This window comes from Podarcis filfolensis (genome assembly GCF_964270895.1).
Source record: "Podarcis filfolensis genome assembly, chromosome: 14".
NCBI classification, from domain to species: domain Eukaryota; kingdom Metazoa; phylum Chordata; class Lepidosauria; order Squamata; family Lacertidae; genus Podarcis; species Podarcis filfolensis.
This window is the reverse complement of record NC_139616.1, coordinates 39,076,094-39,093,103: the sequence shown is the minus strand read 5'-3', so window position 1 is coordinate 39,093,103 and position 17,010 is coordinate 39,076,094. Positions and strand designations below refer to the sequence as shown.

At 44.0% G+C, this 17,010-nt stretch overlaps 2 protein-coding genes across 5 annotated transcripts in view; one reads left to right on the top strand and one right to left on the bottom strand.

The window, feature by feature from the left end:
• The window catches only part of UMOD (uromodulin), a 268,506-nt gene extending 253,200 nt beyond the window's left edge, over positions 1 to 15,306 (top strand). Inside the window, exon 11 of the mRNA XM_083585113.1 lies at positions 14,871 to 15,306. Within this exon, the coding sequence (XP_083441239.1) occupies positions 14,871 to 14,886 (16 nt within the window). The 3' untranslated portion in view covers positions 14,887 to 15,306. The remainder of the gene's footprint in view (positions 1 to 14,870) is intronic.
• VPS35L (VPS35 endosomal protein sorting factor like) overlaps positions 1 to 17,010 on the bottom strand; it is a 78,694-nt gene that overhangs the window by 16,551 nt on the left and 45,133 nt on the right. For all 4 annotated transcript variants that reach the window (XM_083584960.1, XM_083584959.1, XM_083584961.1 and 1 more), the window contains exons 22-26: positions 14,686 to 14,766; positions 9,920 to 9,983; positions 8,864 to 8,962; positions 7,978 to 8,055; positions 7,592 to 7,706 (exon numbers count right to left, since the gene is read on the bottom strand). In XM_083584960.1, coding sequence (XP_083441086.1) covers positions 7,592 to 7,706; positions 7,978 to 8,055; positions 8,864 to 8,962; positions 9,920 to 9,983; positions 14,686 to 14,766 — 437 coding nt within the window. The remainder of the gene's footprint in view (positions 1 to 7,591; positions 7,707 to 7,977; positions 8,056 to 8,863; positions 8,963 to 9,919; positions 9,984 to 14,685; positions 14,767 to 17,010) is intronic.

Here is a 17,010-nt window from a genome sequence, read left to right as displayed (position 1 = left end):
TTCTCCAGCTCCTTGTTTAATCCCCACCCTGTGAGGTAGGTTGGAGACTGGTTCAAGTTCACCCGAAGTGAACTTCATGGCTGAGTGGGGATTTGAACCCCAGCCTCTCATGTCCTAGCCTGGCACTCTAACCACTGCACCACACTTCTTCCCCAGCCGGAAGGTCAAAATCAGCACTCTGAATCGCTAGCTGGATTTGCTCACACATCTCACCAGGCAGCGCTACTTAGCACCCTTCTTAGGATATCGTCAGTATCTGCAGAACCACGAAGGAACTGGCTGCCTGTCTTTTATTTTTTTGACAGACGACCGTCTTTACGACAACATGAAAACGCACAAAGGAGAAGCTGGTGGAAAGCGAAGGGAGGGGATGACGGCGGCCGGGTAACTCTGCCTCCACAGCCCACCTTTTGAGGGAAAGCTACTAATTTAAACCCAGCGTCATTTACAGTCCGCTTAAAGCGGCTCCTTGCAAATATAGTTCCTTTACCTAACCTTGAAATATGGCGAGATAAATTTGAAATACACAGCTCCTTATATAGGCTGTCCATTAAGCCCCCCTTTCCTGAGGCAAGCTGGCACTGCGTTTGATGGGGGTGGGGAGGTGAGCGTTCGCAGCAATAAATTGCCGATGATGCTTTCCTAGGCCTCAATTAATAGCTTGTGCACTGCACCGTATGCTAGCTACTTTACGCTCTGCTAAATTTCCCATTCCTCCCCGGCAAGCAGTGGATCTTCCTTCGTTCTGGCTGACCACTGGGCTATAAATCCTTCCGTGGAGGCCTGCGCTATTTCCGCGTGTGACCTTCAGACAAGAAAAATTAATGCCCTGTTCCAACAGGGCCCAACTGTGCCTGGCTGCAGGGGAATCACGCCTCAAATGTTTCCTTGCAAATGCATGGTTTCCCAAAGGCCGCGTGGTCTGCTATACGTCTGCTCTTGGAAGGCTCCACATGGGCTCAAAGGATTGGGACCATGCTCCCCACACATCTCTCCATTTTTCCTGTACTCCTTTATTGCATTTATATCCCACCTTTTTCTTCACGGAGCTCAAGTCCCCGCCCCCCCCCCAATATAATCCTTACAACCCTGTGAGGTAAGTTAGGCTGAGAGGCAGTGACTAGCCCACAAGGTCACCCTATGAACTTAATGGTGGAGTGAGGATTCGAACTCTGGTTTCCCAGGTCCTACTCCAACACTCTAACCACTGCACCACACTGCCTCTTTTGCATAAGACCTTTTTTAAAACCAGCTTCTGGGGCAATTATGGATGCTATAAGGCATCTGTAATCATACCATGTTTCCTAAAAAAGTTCCGAGTGGTGTGCACAGCTCCCCCCCCCCTCCATTTTATCCTCAAAACAGCCCTATCAGGTAGATTAGAGAGAAGTGGGATAGGTCAGTGTTTCTCAAATTTGGGTCTCCAGACATTGTTGGACTACAATTCCCACTATCCCTGACCACTGGTCCTGACAGCTAGGGATGATAGGAATTGTAGTCCAACAACAGCTGGAGACTCAAATTTGAGAAACATTGGGGTAGGTGATACATAATTAGGAAATCATGATTTCTCAATGTGTGGACAAGGCATAAATAGCCCTGGGCCGATGCACTCCCCCTCCTTTTTCATAGCCTCGAGGAGGAAATCAAAAGTCTCAGCTTCTGCTTTTAAAATGAACCACAGTTTCTCGTCATGTCTGAACTGCAGCAACTATGGTTTGTTTTAACTTTAGAGAGAACAAGCCAAGATCAAACCACAGCTATCCACAAGCGCAATGAAAGCCATTCAGTTCCAAATGGGTCAGAGACTAGATTGAAGGATCTAATCAAATCTGGGGTGGGGGAGTTGGGGAAGAAGAGGCAGTTGCAGTTTCTGCTAATGCCCCCTTTTCTTGGGCTTGGAAAACATGCAGTACTAAAGCAGCAAATATAACAAGATGATGAAAAACATCAGGATTGAGGATACTTCGTCCTCATTTCCGGATGGCCCAGAAAAGTAGGCCAGCAGAAACACAAATATTTCATCTTGCTGTGCTATCAGATAAGGGTGGGGGCAGCTAGGAATATTAGATCAGCTATAGCTCTGTGCACTTTTGAACTCTGAATACAGATTCGGTCAGCGCAGTTGAGCAAAACAAATCCCACCCCAATTTCCATTTTTATCTGTCCCTTGGTGAAATTAGTCATCCAAGTTAGTTGGATACCTCTGGCCATGTGGCATATTATGCTTCGAGCCAAGCAAAGTTTTAACAGCTCAGAAAAGCATTATGTTAGGACCAACCTACACTGTTTCACAATCACATGCCTCAAGTGAATGTTATAAAGAGAAGTAGAATTAACAAATCTCTGCTCATTTTGCCCTCAGAGAGATTGCTAGCTTGGCCCAGCACATTACCTATGACAGGAAACATGTCTGGTGAGGATTCATCATTACTCTGCAAAGTTACACTAAGTCAGGGGCTCCAAAACTGTAGTTCGTGGACCACAGTGATCCGCAAGCTCCATTCAGGAATGTCCGCATTAAATATTCACACTGATTTTTAATTGCATTGCTGATGCTTCTTTTATTTCTTGTATTGTATTGTATTGTATTGTAACCTGAATTTTACAAAATGCAAATTATAATACAATAAAATACAATATAGGAAATAAAAGCAATAAAATCACACAGCATCTAGCACAGTGCTTTACAACTGCTGTTGCAGGCAGAAGGGGTCATTAAGGGGTCCACCAAGAACCACCAGCAAATTCAAGTGACTTGTGGGGAAAACAGTTTGGGAGCCACTGCACAAAGGGTTCCAGTTCAGTGTGCAGGGTCATGTATATATAGTGTGATCCTACACACGTCTTCTCCGGTCAAAGTTCAATTGAGTCCCATTTGCTGCTGAAACCGTTCAAGCTAGTAGGTAGCATTATTTTCCATAGATCCCTTCCATCCAGACCCTGCCTAGTCTACAGCCCACTTAACTTTTAGCAAGGTTGCGCCTGCCCTGTGGAACGCCCTCCCATCAGATGTCAAAGCGATAAACATCTACCTGACATTCAGAAGACATCTGAAGGCAGCCCTGTTCAGGGAAGTTTTTAATATGTGACATTTTAGTGTATCTTCCATCTTTGTTGGAAGCCGCCCAGAGTGGCTGGGGAAACCCAGCCAGATGGGCGGGGTACAAATAAATTATTATTATTATTATTATTATTATTATTATTATTATTATTATTATTATATGACTTTAGGACAAATTGCTGTACCCAGTACTGAAGAATCCAACTTTTTAGCTATGATACAGTTTGCATTCAACTGGCTGGCAAGGACTGCCTAGAAAAGCAAATGCTCTGTTGAAATATAGGGCCAGTTTTCTATTTCTTTCTTTCTTTCTTTCTTTCTTTCTTTCTTTCTTTCTTTCTTTCTCTCTCTCTCTCTCTCTCTCTCTCTCTCTCACACACACACACACACACACACACGATAAATAAAGTCAAAGCATCAGTCAAGGACAACTGGAAGTACTTGCATAATATTTTTAGAGTAACCGTCTCGTGTGTTAATCTAGTTAGCAAAAAACTAACTGCAGATCCACAAAAATTTAAAGTGTGGAAGATTTTTAGTACCATGTGCAACAGCATCTAGGACCAGTGTTGACACTGGGAGTGAAAGGAGACAGTAAGGCAAATGGGAGGAGGTAACACCCACAGAAGCAGTGGGCACACTTCAGACTTCCAATCCAATTTCAAGACCCTGAATTCTTTTTTTAATGAAGTGGGTGGCAATTCCATACACAAGCCAAGGGGATCCTTCAGTAGAATTTCAGGCATCCATTGAAGCCTTTGGGAAAAGGCCGGTTAGAACAGGGAAGGGCTACAGCTCAGTGGTAGGGCATCTGCCTTGCATACCGAAGGTCCCAGGTTCAATCCCCAGCATCTCCAGGTAAGGCTGAGAGGGACGCCTACCCCAAACCCTGGAGAGCAGCTGCCAGTCAGTGTAGACAATACCAAGCTAGATGGGCCATTGGTCTGACTCAAGCAGCTTCCTATGTTCCTTACTTTGAACAAGCAAATCCACCCACTAATTATCCAGCGGGGTGAAACAATAGCGAATGAGTTAATAACCACAGCAGAGGAATGGAAAATGACTTCACACTGTGGTCTCTGCTTGGTTTGCCTACAAACAAGCCAAACAAACACAAAGTGCACTGCACTGACTTTGCAGCTCTATTGTTTTCGCAACTTGCTCGGATGGAACAGTCAGCTTTGCTCTAAATCCCCAATGAGGCACACGGCATCACGCCTAAACAAAGAAATAAAAACCAGTAGCCTTGCGGTGAAAGCCTTAGTCAGCATCTGATGTCAGCATGTTTGCATTTACAGCTGGAACTTACTAGCACATGTGCAATTCTGGCAACTTTTGTCATCTCCGGAAAGGGGCAAGATTTAACTTGCTTGAACTTGCACATGTCTGAAGCCATGCCGATCAGAAAGAACATGTCATACATGCACAGATTCTTCTATGCTCCACTCCCTGCACCCCCAAAACAACCTATGGTCAAACTGTCATAAACATACAATCCTACAAGTCTATCCTGCTTTAGAAAACACAGGTAATGATCAAAATGGCAAACATATGTAACTGGCTCTTCGCTAGTCACATTAATGACCAAATACCGTATTTTTCGCCCTATAGGGCGCACCGGCCCATAGAGCGCACCTAGGTTTTTTTTGGGGGGGGGGATAAAGAAAAAAAAATTATTTCCCCCCTAGGCCTGAGCTTCCCCCGACCCCGGCCCCCAGAACAGGCTGCTATCCGCAAGCCTTGGGAGCCCGGCGGGAACTCCCGCCGGACTCCCCAGGCTTGCAGATATCTGCCCGAAGCCCGGGGTGTGCTCCGCTGCGCTCCCCAGGTTTCGGGCTGCAGGCTGCTGTCCGCAAGCCTTGGGAGCCCGGCGGGAACTCCCACGGGCTCCCAAGGCTTGAGGATAGCTTCCTGAAGCCTGCATTCGCCCCATAGGACGCACACACATTTCCCCTTCATTTTTGGAGGGGAAAAAGTACGTCCTATAGGGCGAAAAATACGGTAACTTATTATGAACCTGCCTTGCCTTGTTTTATTATTCCACGTTTATTTAGAGCTTATTTACCCTGCTCCTCAGCCAAAAAGGCTCCCAGGATGTCATGTACAATCAGAACAAAACAGTACCTTCCTGCAAATGTAAAAATGCACAACCCAATGCACAAGCGGAAAGGAGCAGGGAGGGAAGAAGGAAATAAAATTCAAACTCAATTTCTAAACAGTTGTTCCCATAATGACCAGCTGGCAGGAGAGGCTGGTAGAGCTGCACCTCCAGCAAAACTGATGAAATGAGCCTTGTTTGCTATCTCTTCCACTGAAGTAACTCTGATGGAATGGCTGCCCCCAGATGGCAGCTGAGGGAGAGGAGGCCTCACGCAGCCGGCCTGTCACACCAGAGCTGATGGAGGGAGGTCTGTGTTTCACCTGTTTAAACCAAAGGTCCATTGAACACAATGCCTACGCTGAGTGGGAGCAACACACAGCGTAGAGTCTATGAATCTAGGACAGAGATGGGGAATCTGTGGCCTTCCTGATGTTGCTAAGACTACAGCTCCCATCCACGCTGACCCCTGACCACGCTGGTTAGGGCTGATGGGAGTTGTAGGACAGGTGGAGATCCCCATCCCTGATATAGTAACATAGGCTGCAGACTTATTCCAAGTCACACCAATGGTCTACCTGTCAGGAGTTCAGCCTACACTCGAGTAGGACCCTGGCAAAGACACATGCCGGAATGGAATGTTCCCTCCCTCCTGGTCAATCATTTGGGAGCTTCAAAAGCTTTCTTCAGCCCGAACATCACAGCAACCGATGGCAACTGACACCGGCACACTTAGGGATCCGCAGAGTTTGCGCATCTTGTGCGACAGACCTCAGCAACTCGGCATTTTGGCTAATCTACTTTATTTACATACAAACACACACAGAGGACTGCAACATGGCTCCCTCTCTCTCTAGCACCAGACAGCAAAGAGGAAAAGGAACAAAGGACAATTGTCCCACTTCACGGAACACAGTAACATAAACATCCTGTCTCTGTCACTTCCCACTCAGTCAATACACCACCAGGTGATAGACAAAAATCCCATGACTGCAATCACGGAGCAGGAATTCTAACACTACCTAGTTCAGCACTATCTGCACATTGAGCAGTGGCTCTCCAGAATTTCTAAGAAGAGTCTTGCCCAACCACACCAAGAGATGCTGGGGACTGAATCTGAGGGCTCTGGCATGCAAACTACCCACTGAGCTACAGTCCTTCCCTACACCATGTTGTAAGCTCATTCTGAGAAGGAACTAACCCTTTATACATCTTTCAACCATCACAACCCTACAACAGGAAGAACAGACCAGAGGGCAAATGTTCAGGACATCATCTTCTCGACTGTAAAAACGGCAACAACAAGAAGCCTCGTTCTGCTGGAAGAAGGGTGTCACACACTCTTGCCTTTTCGAGAATCCTCCCCAAACCAGGCTGTATTGCTCTCCACTCAAAACGCATTTATAGGGATTCCTTGTGATATAACTTTTGCTACATAAACCATGACACTGACACCTGAAGGGATGTTTGGACTGCATCCAAGGCATCAGTTATGCATTGTTTCTAAAGCCTGAAGATGTTGTACCAAATACATCTAGCACAAAGGAAGAGCTTCCACCAAAACGAACTCCTCTTGGAAAAGAAGGGTTGAAATGTTTTATGGGACTAAACATGTAGCAGTTAAAGACTTTTCTCTTTTTTTTTTTTACAGGGAGAGGAAGCTTTTGTTCTGAAGGAACAAAAACGGTCTCATTGTTAAGCAAATTAGCACGTCAGCATTAACGTCCTTACCACTTGCCAAAAATAATGCTAGAATTCTTAAAACATGTCACACGTTTGTATGCTCTGCTTGTTTTATGTCTTGCCTAAAAGCAAAATCCAGGCTCTGAGTAGTGTTATTTAATCATAGGTTCAGTAGCACTTTTAAGTAAAATGTGCACATTCCTTAGATCTTAGAATTCCAAGCTCTTATCGTGCCATGCCTACACTCTTTCCTACACGATTTCTTTTTTTTACTAGCTGAATACTTTCCCTTAGCATGGAACACGGGAACATAGGAAACTGCCTTATACTAAATCAGACCATTGGTGCAACCAGCTCAGTCTTGTTCTAGAGTCTAAACTGACTGGCAACTGCCAGGGTTTCAGATGGGGGACAGTCCCAGCCGTACCTGAGATTCCAGGAGACTGAACCTGGGACCTTCTGCAATGAAGGGGGATGCTATGACCCTTCTCCAAAGCATATCTGTTCTGTGCAAAGTAGCCATGACAAGCAAAGGCGCCAGCTCCTTCCCAACAGAACATTCAAAATTTTAGCAATCCTCATATGTTCCCACTGTAGCTAGAAATAATAATAATATAATAATAATTTATTATTTATACCTCGCCCATCTGGCTGAGTTTCCCCAGCCACTCTGGGCGGCTCCCAATCAAGTGTTAAAAACAGTACAGCATTTTGTTTTACAAATGAAGAAAGATCATGAGGCTTACCTTGAGAAAGGCACTGGTTTGCCAAAGCAATCTGTCCAGAGTGCAGGTACAGATTGAGACGAGAAAATATGCTTGTCAAAGATGGAATTGTAATGAAGCAGAAGGCAACGCAAGCCTTAAAAAAAAAGGTAAGAAAAGTTTTCAAAGACTATTCTGAACATGTCTTAAATCAGAGGTTTGGGGAGTCTTGGCCCTCCAGATGTTGCTGGGTGCCAAATCCCATCACCCCCACTTAAAATGACTAAAGTGTACTCAGAAATAGTGGGAGCATAAGTACAACCAGCCCACCCCCCGTGCTAAACCATGGTTTAGCGCTCTGGCCAATACAGACCATAGTTCATGCAGAAAAAATAAGGATGAAGAATTCCTTCAGTTTTCACACCTACCCTGACAAATGCAGCTGTTTTTCTGGAATGATTCCCTTTCATCACTTTTCGCGTTTCCATCGCCAGCTGGTTCACACTCTGTTTTTAAAAGATTATGTTACCTACAGAAGCAACTCTGCAACTCAAACAATTCAAGGATTTCTCCAGCAGAAGTCAATGGAACTAAATAACTAACAAATATTCCTGTTTAACTGATATGAAATACAAGCTTCAGGGAAAATGAAAGAGCATACAGCTATAATGATGTGCAAGGAGGGTTGTGCATACTATGTGCAACAAGACCAAAACCCCACAAATTTGCCTGAGTTCAAGGGCACATTCCATTCAGGTGAAAACACTTCCAGAGCAAAGCAGGGCAAGTGAAGGAATGTTGCCTGGGGAGAAGAGGTGTGAGCTGGGAAGGATTACAAGGGTCAGAAAAAAATGGCTGGGGGAGTGTGCTTTTGGCCCCTGAAATTGAAGTCCTCCACCCATGACTTAGGGACAAGAATGCCACCTTTAAAAATTCAAAACTAGTTGCTGTGCTAGTTTAGTGCCCAGGAGCAATCAGTTTAGACTGAGGAAAAGTATATTTCAAATACTGTTTTTCCTATATGAAAGCAGGAAAGAGAAACACTGAAAATGAAGGAGGCAACTCAGAATATTCCCCACTAATGAGCTATCAGCTCATACGACTTTGCGCTATTCAATTTGCAGGATGAATTCACCAGCAACATGCCAAATATCAATATAAAACATGATGTACGAATGCAAATTCTCTGCTGTTAAAACGCCAACAAAATTGACCTTGCTCTGTAATGAAATGCAAGGAATGACGGAATGCAGCAGGAAAAAATAGCTCACACAGCTCCCGAAGTCCTATTTCAACTTAAGAAAGTATGCTCACATGAATCAGCTGGACGAGAACAGGTTCCAAATTGCAAAACATTGATCTGGCTTCAACATAAAAACTCAGCTGCTGCTCAAAGTCACGGCCAAATGAAACCTGGATTTAAAAGATTCACAAAGTCATTTCTTATACAGGACTCTGGCATCCAGTTACCCATTCTTTCCATCTCATTTGATGCAGTGCAGCGCTAACTCTTTCATGCAGTATTTACCAAGCAATGTGGTTCATATCACATCTTTTTTTCTTTCACTTCCTTTGACAGAACCTTTAGGAACACACAACTCTCTGATGCAATGGGGGCAAAACAGCAGCCCCACTGGATCAGAGCAAGAGGTCTATGTCACGCAACACGCCTCCCCTTCCCCCCAGTGTAAAGCCAGATGCTGCTGTGAAATTCACAAGCATAATTACAAAGGCAAGCCCTGCTGTGCATCTTCTAGCATCCCGAGGTATACTGCATCTGGCCATGGAAGGTTTAATTTAGGTGTCATAATTAAAAGCTAAGAGCCCAACTACCGTATTTTTTGCACCATAGGGCGTACCGGACCATAGGGCGCACCTAGTTTTTAGACGGGGAAATCAATAAAAAAAATCTTCCCCCCCAGCCCCAAAGAGCAGTGTACAGGCTGTGCACAACCTCTCCCTGCCAGAGGGGTTGTGTGCTGCTATGGCACAAGCCAAGGCAGCGAGCGGGATGGATCGCGCTGGCTGTTTTGGCTTCCTCTTTAGCCCTGCGCAATCCTTCCCTGCCGGGAGAGGCTGCGTGGAGCTAAAGAAGCCATAGCCCCGTGCAGCCTCTCCCTGCCGGAGGGGTTGCGCGCGGCTATGGCACAAGCCTGCATTCGCTCCATAGGACGCACACACATTTCCCCTCAGTTTTTGGAGGGGAAAAACTGCGCCCAATGGAGCGAAAAGTATGGTACACATTACATCAGATATATCTGTGCTTTCTTTCAAGCACACACACACTACCAAAAAGCCAAAAACTAGCAGCCAGTTAAAAGCACAATTAAAATGCAGATTAAAACACTGACCAGCCCAGCAGATACTCACCATTCTCAAAAATCCATTTATCAAAGAGGCTAGCATTCGTTTTTCGTCTTCTAGTGTCAGCGCACTACAAAAAAGCATCAATATTTAAGAAACTCCTCGAAAATAAATTGATGCTACATTATTATTATTATTCATTTCCTTTCTATACCGCTTTATATTTTTAAGAAAAACCTCAAATCGGTTTATAGCATAAACGTGAGAAATGAGCCCTGTTGAATTCAGTGCGGCTTACCCCAGGGTAGGGATGGGGGAGGAATCTGAACTCTCATTTCAAAGCAGATTCACCCGAGCTGATCTGGACGGATCATGACCTGGGGAGAATTCTGAGGACCAAAGAAAAGAGGCTGGGAGGGGCACTATTGACTCCCTGGCTTGAGGTTCCCGACCCCTGAACTACAGCATGCCAAAAGATGTCTGTAGAACAGAAAAGTCACACAAGCAATGTTTGAAATGCCCTAGTCCTCAAACTCCTGCTTCACTTGACTTGCAGTCAAGATGGTGTCTTTCTACCTTGCTACCAAGTCCCATTTATCACAGGCAAATAGGAAGCTGCTCTATACCATTGGGTTCCTCTAGCTTCGTATGGCCAACGCTAAGTTGGCAATGGCTCTCCAAACTTTCAGACAGGAGGTTTTTCCTGTCCCTACCCGGAGATGCCTAGAATGAAACATGGGACCTTTTCCATGCCATGAATGTGTTCCACACACACACACACACACACACACACAGAGAGAGAGAGAGAGAGAGAGAGAGAGAGAGAGAGAACATGATAACAAGAAGAAGTGTAATACTTGTGCAGATCGTGAACCAAAATGAGATCAGCAAGTGCAGCAAATTGTGCAACTCTCAGTGATTTGCAAACTATGCTTTTACTTCTTTATAAACTTCACTGCATTGTGAACCAGGGAAAGTGGGAATAAATCTCTAGAATTGTAGAGTTGGAAGGGACCACAAGGGCCATTGAGTCCAACCCTCTGAAATGCAGGAATCTTTTGCCCAATGTTGGGCTCAAGACCCCCACCCTAAGATTAAGAGTTTGCCAACTAAGCTATCCAACATCTACTGTGGGACAAAACTGTTTTGGAAAATAGTTTGAATCCACCCTGTAACAGTGAGCAGTCACTGTTTGCAAATTGCCAATTCCAAAATTAATTTAGGATTGGGCTGTAGAACACAACAAGTGTAAACATCTGCACAGCAAAAGTAGTGCATCATGGTGTGATACACTGGGCCAAAACAATAGCTATAAACTGCTGGGATATTGGCGGGGGGTGGAGGGTAGCAAATTCAGTTTCATATCATTAGCATTTAATTTGGTTACCAAATGGGGAGGTAATAAAACCATACACATTCTGATGAAAAAGAACCACGCTCAATTACAATTAAGTAATCCAGTTTAATCCTGGGCATGCTAGTCCCTGGTGTACCATTTTGCAATTCTCCCTGTGCAGACACCAGATGGGAACAGAGTAATTGCTCTGGAATACAAATTCAATTGGAAGGGAAGAGTGAACCTTCACCATGATTAGCTCATTAGGGTTTCGCCATCCAATACAGGCATAACAAGAAACTGATTGATGGTTTGGAAGATGCGTGGAAGGGAGCAAAGGGTCCCCAATAAAAATTGCTAATTTAAAAACATGACCGCGAAGCAGCTGTTTAAATGACCCACACAGTGCTTTAGCTTGAGTAGAGCCCAAGCAGGAAAATGGCATTATCTAGTTCAACTTTTTAATCTAAAACACACTTTAACATTTGGAACTGCAATGGAAATGTTACCAGCACCTCTGTAAGGCAAGTCTGTATTGTCACTCCATATAGTAGACAGGGGGACTGAAGCTGGCTACCGTGAAAATAGGATGCTGAACTAAATTGGTTATTGGCCTGATCCAGCAGGGTCTGTTTTTGCTCTTGTGAGAGAGTGCAGCCTGTCTAAGGCCACCAAGCAAGCTCAGAGGGCCTTCTTAGTAGTGGCACCCACCCTGTGGAATGCCCTCCCATCACATGTCAAGGAAATAAACAACTACCATATTTTTAGCTCTATAAGACGCACCAGACCATAAGATGCACCTAGTTTTTGGAGGAGGAAAACAAGAAAAAAAAATTCTGAATCTCAGAAGCCGGAACAAGAGGGATCGCTGCGCAGCGATCCCTCTTGCTGTTCTGGCTTCTGGGATAGCTGAGCAGCCTGCATTCGCTCCATAAGACGCACACACATTTCCCCTTACTTTTTAGGAGAGAAAAGTGAGTCTTATAGAGCAAAAAATATGGTATCTGATTTTTAGAAAGAATCTGAAGGCAGCCCTGTTTAGGGAAGTTTTTAATGTTTGATCATATTTTTAATATTCTGTTGGGAGCCGCCCAGAGTGGCTGGGGAAACCGAGCCCGATGGGTGGGGTATGAATAATATATGATGATGATGATGATGATGATGATGCCAGAGGTGACATTCAAACCAGGGACTTCCCAATTTGCAGCACAGGTCACATCCACAGCATACATTTCAAGCACTCTTCTAGGACTGTAACAGTCATAGCTTCCTCTAAAGAATCCTGAGAACTGTAGTTTGTTAAAGGTGGCTCTGTGAGTGGTAGACTACAGTTCCCGAGATTCTTTGGGATAAGTCATTACTCTTAAATTTGCTTTAAATGCAGGATTCGGATGTGACCTTTTCCTCGGTCACTATTTTTGCAAAGCTTTGCAACGCAGCTCCTTTTGCAAAGGCTGTGCAATCCAGTTGATGCAGGCTCTTACAGATGTTGCAGAATTATTTCAGAAACAAAGCAAGATTTAAGGGAAAAAACTGTTTGGCGTTTGAAACCAACCAAATTTCACTCCGAGTAAACCTCTTGAAATTGGTGGGTGCAAGTATGTCTTGTCCATTAATTTCAAGGGATCCACTCTGAGTAGCGCTAACAGTAAACACAATCCAGTATTGTTACGAGTGCATTTGCTAGAACTTATTGCCCTGGTAACTGAGACCAGATTAACACCTGTACCAGAAGAAGTGCTTATGAAAAATTTCAACGACTGATAGTCCAGGGCAATTATTTTATTACTCCAGAACTTACTAATGATAGCACTAAAAAGTTAGTCCCATTCCTGAAATTAAGGAGTAGATGACCAAGAAATAGAAATGGACCAAATGGTAGTTACCGTATGCCAAGGAAATTGGCTGCATATTGAGATCCCTTTAGTTCAAAAATCATGCTTTCTGTTTATAGGAACAAGATTTATAGACATGGAAAATCATTTGTTTTTTAATGTGCTTTGTTTATTTATTTTAAAAAGTCAATTTCTGCCTTTATTAGATAAAAGCACAAAGGAAGCAAAGATGATGCCAGAAACAATTAAGATTTTGTTCTCAGCGACACCACCGACCTCCTGTATTGATCTCATCACAGTGTCGCAAAGCAGTTTTGAATCTGGTGGCACTGTAGAGTAGCAGGAAATGCAAGTGTCTTTTGCATCTCCCTTCCCCATAAGTCCCACACATTTCCAGGTGGGACTGGGAATGTCCTTCAGCTTAGCTTAGCTCAGTAAAAAAAAGTCTCTTCTCTGAAAGCCCACACATTTGCAAATTTGCTATCATATGTAAACCAGGATCAGGGCAAATCCTGCAATTGTGACCAAATAATGGAAGGGAAATTAGCATGGCTGACATTTGAATGCAAATCTCTTGACTGGCACTTCTCAGACTAATGCGGCTATCTCTGAAGTCTGTACTTCTTCTAACATTGTGAAACAGTTCAAAAGTGCATGTGCATATAAGCACAAAAATGCATGTATTCATGAAAATAATTTGTAAAAATCCACCACACTAGGGAATAAATTGCTGGCAAAAACAGGGATACCGTGGGAAATGCACACATAAATGCACGTGGGTTTTTAAGTGGGCCTTAAAATTCTTTTTGCAAAGCTGATGCAGATACGGAGGAAATGTGAAGAATGTGAAATCAGAAGAATGAGAAACTCAGAGAAAGCAAGACCGAGATCCGTAGATCTTGTGAGTAATCTTCTCTTCTTGCCTGGCATTAAGAGGCATCTATCAAAATGCGCCTCCCTCCTGCCCACTGAAGCAGGCAACCAGCTGAGCACAGAGACTGCCCAGGCACCACAAAGAAAGAAAATGCAGAAATGACATTTCTATGTTCTCTTCCTGTAAGTTCTTAGCATCCTTTTGGCACTAAGTATCAGGGGAGCAGCTTTTTGCTGGAAGAAGAGTACAAAGGAGTATCTAACAGGAGAGAGTACGCATTTCAAAATGGCAAAAAAAAGCATTTAAATGTGTCCTGTTATTTACTTCCGATATTTGTTTGTTTTTAAAATACTTGTCGGGTATAAGCATACCAATATCAAAATTGTATTGTTCACTGGAGTTGTGAGTGCTTTTTGGAGAGGCACTTTAACTGACACCTGCATCTCACAAAAGCATGTCATTTTGTTTATCCCTTTTGACACTCTTAACATTTATTCCCTGCCGCATCTCTCTTGCTCCACCCACAACCCATTTGTTAAGCTGTGAAGTCACCAGCACATCCCAGATCATCTTCTCTTTGTTTTGCATTTAGAACAAAGCAACGTTTTAAGGAGCAAGCCGGCCAGTGCTGGTATTTTGTTTTCCTGCACACAGCCCTGAATAAAAGCAGCACATGGAAAAACAGTTCTCCAACCCTGAAGCCTTGGCCTCAGAACTGATCACAACAACAACAACCACCACCGTTTAAAATGAAATTCATTATAAGGAGACAGCGAAAAAACCTCACTTCACAGAATCGTGCATTGTCTTGCACACATGCAGAAGGGCATTGAGGATGACAGGGTCCTTGGTTGGCTCCAGTTGGTGCCTAAACAACACGTATGGAAAAACAAGAAGGAAAAATATTATTAGCAGTAAGGTTGAAGCTGTGGTTGTTTAACATGGGTTACGCAAAATCAGATTGAATCATAGAATCATAGAATCATAGAGTTGGAAGAGACCACAAGGGCCATCGAGTCCAACCCCCTGCCAAGCAGGAAACACCATCAGAGCACTCCTGACATATGGTTGTCAAGCCTCTGCTTAAAGACCTCCAAAGGAGACTCCACCACACTCCTTGGCAGCAAATTCCACTGTCAAACAGCTCTTACTGTCAGGAAGTTCTTCCTAATGTTTAGGTGGAATCTTCTTTCTTGTAGTTTGGATCCATTGCTCCGTGTCCGCTTCTCTGGAGCAGCAGAAAACAACCTTTCTCCCTCCTCTATGTGACATCCTTTTATATATTTGAACATGGCTATCATATCACCCCTTAACCTCCTCTTCTCCAGGCTAAACATGCCCAGCTCCCTTAGCCGTTCCTCATAAGGCATCGTTTCCAGGCCTTTGACCATTTTGGTTGCCCTCCTCTGGACACATTCCAGTTTGTCAGTGTCCTTCTTGAACTGTGGTGCCCAGAACTGGACACAGTACTCCAGGTGAGGTCTGACCAGATTGGGGAGGGGGAAGCATATACACTTAAGCCCCATCAGCACTGTGCAATTAAAGCAGTATCACACTATTTTAAACAGCCATGGCTCTCCCCCAAAGAATTCTGGGAACTGTAGTTTGTTAAGGGTACTACGAGTTGTTAGAAGACCCCTATTCTACTCACAGAGCTACGGTTCCCAAAGTGGTTTAACAATCAATCCTTCTTCCCAGGGAACTGTTAGCTCTGTGAGTGGAATAAGGTCTACTAACAACTCTTTGCACCCTTAGCAAACTACAGTTCCCAGGATTCTTTGGGGGGAAGCCACGACTGCTTGTAGTGGTATGATGCTGCTTTAAAATGCACAGTGCAGACAGGGCCTTACTTCTGAGTGATGTGTGAACCAGCTCGGCACCTTGTGCTACTTACCGTTGTGGTGAAGTCATTGCAAAGTGGTTCTAACACATACATTTTTATTTGGGGGAGGGGGGGTATGGTGAATATTACTCTTGAAAAAGGCATTTAACAACTCGAAAACAGTTCAGAACAGTGAGCTTCCTTCTCGGGATAAACTGCTAGACCATGCCACAAAAAATAATGTAAGTGAAATGTTCCCCATGCAAAGCTGAAGTGACAAAAATAATCATGTGGTAACGCCAATCATGTCTTGAAAACTCTCCAAAACTACTTTAAGGATGATGATGTGGGCAACATAACAACCCCCATCCTCTGGGACACAATGAAAGTGGTCACCAGAGGAGCCTGCAAAAAGCAGAGGGCATCCTTTAAAAAACAAAACCTCCTCAAAAATTGGTAAATTAGAACAAGACATTACGACCCTCTCATCACACTCAGAAACAAACAGGAGCCAGAAAAACTCCTTAAAACTCAAAAAACAAAAAAGAAGGGAAACTGACTCTCTAAAAATCAATAAAACAATGATTAACATCCTATACTCTAAACAATGCTTTTACGAATATGGAGGGAAGAACTCCAGGCTATTAGCAAACAAATGCAAGGGGGGGGGGGTCACTCAAAACAGAATACATATAAAAAAAGATGGTAACATAACATCCTCCACCAAAGAAATAACCTCAGAATTTGCTGAATTTTATGCCAATCTATACATCTCCCGCAACCCACCTGCACAGGAAATCAGAAGATTCCTAACAGGGCTGACCATGCCAACCTTAACTGCAGAGGAACAAGAATTCATGGACAGCCCTATCACCCCAGAGGAAATAGAGACAGTACTCAAAAACCTGAAACCACACAAAACCCCAGGCCCAGATGGATATATGGCACTTTGACATTCAGCAACACACAGGAAGTTCTGCATCCAGTGCCTTCTGCTCGCTTAGAAGCTGCAGGAACACTTAGAATGGTAATTAGCGGTTCTTTCCATCTACGTGGATTATGCTTTCCTGCTGTGTAAAAGGTCTTGTCATAGAAAATAAGCATTCCCTTGAAGTGCTCTTTGATTATAGGGCATTAAAAGCTCTATACTCTATTTACTGCACAGCAAAGGTGTGACGAATGAACAAAAGAGCGCTTTGCTCTCTCGCACAACTCCTGATCTGGGGGAACAAAAGTACAATGGAGCCACTGCCATACAAGAGTTTGCCTTAGGACTGGGGTCACCATGGA